Source organism: Camelina sativa, chromosome 11 (genome assembly GCF_000633955.1).
Source record: "Camelina sativa cultivar DH55 chromosome 11, Cs, whole genome shotgun sequence".
NCBI lineage: Eukaryota > Viridiplantae > Streptophyta > Magnoliopsida > Brassicales > Brassicaceae > Camelina > Camelina sativa.
In genome coordinates this window covers 3,147,844-3,153,933 of record NC_025695.1, presented here as the reverse complement: position 1 = coordinate 3,153,933, position 6,090 = coordinate 3,147,844, and the positions used below count along the sequence as shown (strand labels likewise).

At 41.1% G+C, this 6,090-nt stretch overlaps 2 protein-coding genes across 3 annotated transcripts in view; both read left to right on the top strand.

Moving 5' to 3' along the window:
• LOC104721351 (SWI/SNF complex subunit SWI3D-like) overlaps nt 1-1,903 on the top strand; it is a 7,041-nt gene extending 5,138 nt beyond the window's left edge. Inside the window, exons 6-9 of one of the 2 annotated variants that reach the window (XM_010439315.2) lie at nt 320-352; nt 428-826; nt 929-1,119; nt 1,225-1,903. In XM_010439315.2, the coding sequence (XP_010437617.1) occupies nt 320-352; nt 428-826; nt 929-1,119; nt 1,225-1,581 (980 nt within the window). In that variant the 3' untranslated portion in view covers nt 1,582-1,903. Of the gene's footprint in view, nt 1-319; nt 827-928; nt 1,120-1,224 lie in introns of both variants that reach the window. The other variant, XM_010439314.2, reaches the window with a different exon arrangement.
• On the top strand, nt 2,269-5,489 carry LOC104721350 (proline-rich receptor-like protein kinase PERK5). The gene is made up of 8 exons (XM_010439313.1): nt 2,269-3,251; nt 3,385-3,864; nt 3,950-4,036; nt 4,129-4,199; nt 4,295-4,371; nt 4,459-4,603; nt 4,698-4,859; nt 4,974-5,489. The coding sequence occupies exons 1-8, from the start codon at nt 2,531-2,533 to the stop codon at nt 5,247-5,249; spliced, it is 2,019 nt and encodes a 672-aa protein (XP_010437615.1). The 5' UTR covers nt 2,269-2,530; the 3' UTR covers nt 5,250-5,489.

The window sequence follows — 6,090 nt, the reverse complement described above, 5'->3', positions numbered from 1 at the left end:
TGTCAATCGCAGGACAAATGTTCAGGGAAGGAGCTTCAAGAACCTTTGAAGGATGGGAATAAGCTTTGTAGTGAAAATAAAGACGCCTCTCAAGCAACTGTCTCCCAGTCAGCGGCAGATGATGCTTCTCAGCCAGAAGCATCAAAAGATGTGGAGATGAAAGATACACTACAGTCAGAGAAGGATCCTCAAGATGTGGTCGCAACAGTAGGAGAGGAGGTTCAACAGGCTAAGGAGGAGGGTGCAAAGGATGTTCTTAGTCCTCCAGATACGTCTGTTGTTCAGCAGCCCATTGGATCAGCTTCTGCAACGGAAAATNCAGATGATAGGGAAATGCCAGATACTGACACAGGTAAAGAAAATCAGAATTCAGTCTCTGAAGAAAAGCAACCTGGTTCTCGAACTGAAAATTCTACTACAAAACCAGATGCCGTACAAGAAAAAAGATCTAGTAAGCCAGTCACAACTGACAGTTCAGAGAAACCAGCGGATGTAATATGTCAATCGCAGGACAAATGTTCAGGGAAGGAGCTTCAAGAACCTTTGAAGGATGGGAATAAGCTTTGTAGTGAAAATAAAGACGCCTCTCAAGCAACTGTCTCCCAGTCAGCGGCAGATGATGCTTCTCAGCCAGAAGCATCAAAAGATGTGGAGATGAAAGATACACTACAGTCAGAGAAGGATCCTCAAGATGTGGTCGCAACAGTAGGAGAGGAGGTTCAACAGGCTAAGGAGGAGGGTGCAAAGGATGTTCTTAGTCCTCCAGATACGTCTGTTGTTCAGCAGCCCATTGGATCAGCTTCTGCAACGGAAAATGGAACAGCTGGTTCTCTCTCTCTCTCCCTCTCTCTCTACACATAAAAGCTTTACCTGTACGGCATGATTCTTGTATATCTTATTGGTTTATTGTCTAAATGCTGTTTTGCAGGTGAAATTCCAAAGAAAGAAGGAAAGAAAGAGAAGGATGTTTGTGAAGGGACAAAAGACAAACATAACATCGAGAAGCTTAAGCGCGCAGCTATCTCCGCTATCTCAGCCGCAGCAGTAAAGGCAAAGAATCTTGCAAAGCAAGAAGAAGATCATATCCGACAACTTTCTGGATCATTGATAGAGAAGCAGGTAAGATATTGTTCAAGTGTGTGCAGGTTAGATTCCGTTTTGGTGCTTTATTGTTCAGAGTTGTAACGTAATAATGAGGGGTTTTTTAATTATATATGTAAGCAGTTACATAAACTAGAAGCAAAGCTATCTATCTTCAATGAAGCTGAAAGCTTGACAATGAGGGTAAGAGAGCAATTAGAAAGGTCAAGGCAACGGCTATATCATGAAAGGGCTCAGATCATAGCAGCTCGACTAGGTGTCCCACCTTCAATGTCCTCAAAAGCATCGTTACCAACAAACAGAATCGCTGCAAATTTTGCTAATGTAGGTCCAAGGCCTCCCTTGGGCATGGCATTTCCCCGCCCACCAATGCCAAGGCCCCCTCCAGGTTTCACTATTCCTGGTTCTTTTGTAGCTGGTACAACAATGGCCGGAAGCTCAGACCCATCTCCAGGTTCAGACAATGTTTCTTCGGTTTAGTGGTCTTACATCATAGTGTTCAGATTTGCGAGGTAGCTCTTCTTGATGTTCTGTTTCTAAGCCAAGGTACATTATCCCACCTTTTGCGGCTTCAACCTTTGAGCTTGGTTTATTTTCTGGAGATTTGTCGGACGTATGTAGGAGACGGTGATATTGAGAAATTAGTTAGGGGTTTTAGACCCATCAATTAATGTTTAATGTAACTGTCAAATGAAGCTTTCGGAGATATGTGAATGTGTTTATGGTTACTTTGAACTTTAATGAATTGTAACGTTGAACAGAGATATATGATTCCGCAAAAGGTCGTGGGAATGTTTTTCTATGGATTATGGTTATACCCAAAAGCGTACATGTGCTAAGAGTGTCCGTTAATAAATTCAGGTTCTTGTTTCTTCGACAAGATCTCTTTCAGAGGCTTTTTTAGATCACAGCTGCTACAAACGTAATGAGTTAACAACAACTCCCGCCTTTTCCCTCTACGCTGACTAACCCCAATTCAAACCCGGTTGGATTATTTTCTAAACGTATAAACCGATATGGTCCAAACTTCAAACGGCACACATGCAAAAAGGAGTAGAGGCCAAATTAGAGAGAGACTACGGTTTTTTCTTGAAAGAGCAAATATAGATGATATATGGTAGAGAAGAGACACGCTTTGCCCTAAATATAGTAATAAGTGTTATCATTTTGTCAGAAGAGATGATGTCTCCTCCTTCATAGGAGAAAGCCTATTTCTCCAAGCTGTTTCTACAATTTCTCTCTCCCTTTCATTCTCTTTCTAACCTTCTTCATCACATATTCTCCAGATTCTGTTTCTATTGCGTTAAGATTTTGATTCCTGAGTATTTTGTATTTTGCTTGAGATACAAGGCTGTTGCGTCGAGGATCACCGGGGAGAAGGTTTCTCAACCGTTGAGAAACCCTTCACCGACAAAAACAGAGACAAACAATGGCGGAATCGCCGGTGGACTCACCTCCTGCTCCTGAAACCTCAAATGGCACACCGCCTTCAAATGGGACATCACCTTCAGATGGGTCATCATCGCCGCCATCACCACCTTCTTTACCTCCACCGTCATCCGATTCTGCTCCTCCGCCAAATAACGACGATGGCTCAGCTTCTTCTTCACCCCCCCCTGCACCTCCGAGTCAGGAAACCACTCCTCCTCCATCGCCGCCGGTTGTAGCTAATCCGCCACCGAAAACTCCAGAGACCCCTCCTGCTCCACCTTCACCTGAAGGCTCAAATCCGGTAACGCCGCCGGCACCACCACAAACACCGTCGAACCAATCACCGCCTTTAGATAGACCATCTCCTCCTTCTCCTGGTGCCAATGATGACCGTAACAGAACCAATGGTGGTAATAACAGAGATAGTTTCACTCCGTTACAACCATCTTCAGGGAACAGAACTTCCGGTGATGGTGGCTCACCTTCACCGCCTCGGTCAAGTAGCCCTCCTCGGAATAGTGGAGATTTAGACTCATTGTTATCAGGGAAACATCATCCACAAGCCAACATTGGATTGATTATTGGAGTTCTTGTAGGAGCAGGGCTTTTGCTTCTACTTCTAGTGTGTGTTTGCATCTGTTGCAAGAAGAAAAAGAAAAAGTCCCCTCAGGTCAACCACATGCACTACTACAATAACAATCCTTATGGAGCACCAACAGGTAATGTAAAAGGAGCATTGATTAGAGTTTAGTATAACCGGAATTTGTAGTCTAATGGTGTGTGTGTGTTTAAGCCCATTAGTGTGCAAAAGAGTTAGACGTTAGATGCTAAAGGAGATGTTGCGTACTGTAGGTAATGGTGGTTATTATAAGGGAACACCTCAAGATCATGTGGTAAATATGGCTGCTCAAGGAGGAGGGAATTGGGGACCAAAGCAACCTGTGTCTGGTCCTCACAGTGACAAATCCAACTTAACCGGTCCAAGTGCTACACCGTCGCCTCAAGCTGCGACTCTTGGTCACAACCAAAGCACTTTCACATACGATGAACTGTCCATTGCAACAGAAGGTTTCGCTCAGTCGAATTTGCTGGGACAAGGAGGATTTGGGTATGTTCATAAAGGTGTTTTGCCTAGTGGCAAAGAAGTTGCAGTGAAGAGTCTTAAACTTGGAAGTGGACAAGGCGAACGAGAGTTTCAAGCAGAGGTTGATATCATTAGCCGTGTCCATCATCGTCATCTCGTTTCTCTTGTTGGATATTGCATCTCTGGTGGTCAAAGGCTTTTGGTTTATGAGTTTATACCTAATAACACTCTTGAATTCCATCTTCACGGTACATTCATTTAACAGAATACTTGCTTGAATTAACAACTTGAAGTATGGTTTCTCTTTAACCAATAACTTGATTGAAATTTTAGGTAAGGGTCGTCCGGTTTTGGAATGGTCTACACGAGTGAAGATTGCACTGGGATCAGCTAGAGGTCTTGCATATTTGCATGAAGACTGTAAGCACATATTAATCTCACACTGATGTAGCTACTATAAATCTCGCTCTCTTTAAGATAATATAAGATTCTATATTTTACATCAATGGTAGGTCATCCTCGCATTATCCATAGAGATATCAAAGCTGCAAACATTCTTCTCGATTTCAGTTTTGAAACCAAGGTATATATTGACTCTTGTACTACTTCTACTTTCATTTCCCCTTAAATTTGTTCCAAAGCTGTGTCGAAGTGTATTGATGTCTATTGTGTACTCAGGTTGCAGATTTTGGATTAGCTAAGCTATCTCAAGACAACTATACTCATGTCTCCACTCGTGTCATGGGAACTTTCGGGTAAATAGCTTTTGTGAACGATCCAAATTAGTCAATTGCATATAGAGCACTTATTCACTCGGTTTCATTTATCTTTCTTTGATTCAGATACTTAGCTCCAGAGTATGCATCAAGCGGAAAGTTATCCGACAAATCTGATGTTTTTTCATTTGGAGTAATGCTTCTTGAGCTCATAACCGGACGACCTCCAGTGGATCTAACTGGAGAAATGGAAGACAGTTTGGTAGATTGGGTAAGTCGTCGGGTCTGCCTCTTCTGTTTACTTGTTTTATCTCCAAAACACTTGCAAAAAGAAAAACAAAATCTTACTATTTTTGTTGTTGCAGGCAAGGCCTTTATGTTTGAAAGCAGCTCAAGATGGAGACTACAACCAATTGGCAGATTCGCGTCTGGAGCTAAACTACGATCAACAAGAGATGGCTCGAATGGCTTCTTGTGCAGCTGCAGCAATCAGACACTCAGCAAGAAGACGTCCTAAGATGAGCCAGGTTTAAAAACACTTCGTATATAATTCTTTTGTTATGAATTACACAATTAATCTTGATGATAAATATGACATACTAAATGAATCTTGAAACATGTGTATATATAATAAATGAAAGATTGTAAGAGCACTAGAAGGAGATATGTCAATGGAGGATCTAAGTGAAGGAACAAGACCAGGACAAAGCACGTACTTGAGCCCCGGAAGCGTGAGCTCAGAGTATGACGCTAGCTCGTACAGTGCAGACATGAAAAAATTCAAGAAATTGGCTTTAGAGAGCAAAGAGTATCAGAGCAGTGAATATGGTGGAACAAGTGAGTATGGCTTGAATCCGTCTGCTTCAAGTAGTGAAGAAATGAATAGAGGTTCAATGAAACGCAATCCTCAGCTTTGAAAAGAACACACACACACACACTTGTCATAATATTCACTTTCTTCTCTCTTCCTTTTGGCTTCTTCTTTTTCAATGTTTTCTTCATTCTGCGTCAAAATTTTGCAGTGTGACAGTTTGAATTATGATGTTATTAGGAGTGTGATATTTTGACCAGAGAGATTAGTTTGGTTTTGTTGAAATATATATTTAGGTACAAAGCCTTATTCCATTACCACGTTAATTATGTTTTTATAATCAAGATTTTTATTGTGTTTATCGACGTTGTATTAAAAGATCCGAACAATTTACAAAAAATCATATTAAACAAGTGTCACAGACGTAACTTTAAAGTTTTTTGTAATCTTTTTTTGTTTTGGGTAAATATTAAAGAGTCGATTAATGAAAAAATTGACCCAATGGGCCGGTTCGAAAAAGTTGTCTTTCTCTCTTCTCTCTCTCGATTCCACAGTTTTTCTTGAGTTCTTTCTTCTTCTTCTTCTTCTTCTTCTTCTTCTTCNACTTCGTATATAATTCTTTTGTTATGAATTACACAATTAATCTTGATGATAAATATGACATACTAAATGAATCTTGAAACATGTGTATATATAATAAATGAAAGATTGTAAGAGCACTAGAAGGAGATATGTCAATGGAGGATCTAAGTGAAGGAACAAGACCAGGACAAAGCACGTACTTGAGCCCCGGAAGCGTGAGCTCAGAGTATGACGCTAGCTCGTACAGTGCAGACATGAAAAAATTCAAGAAATTGGCTTTAGAGAGCAAAGAGTATCAGAGCAGTGAATATGGTGGAACAAGTGAGTATGGCTTGAATCCGTCTGCTTCAAGTAGTGAAGAAATG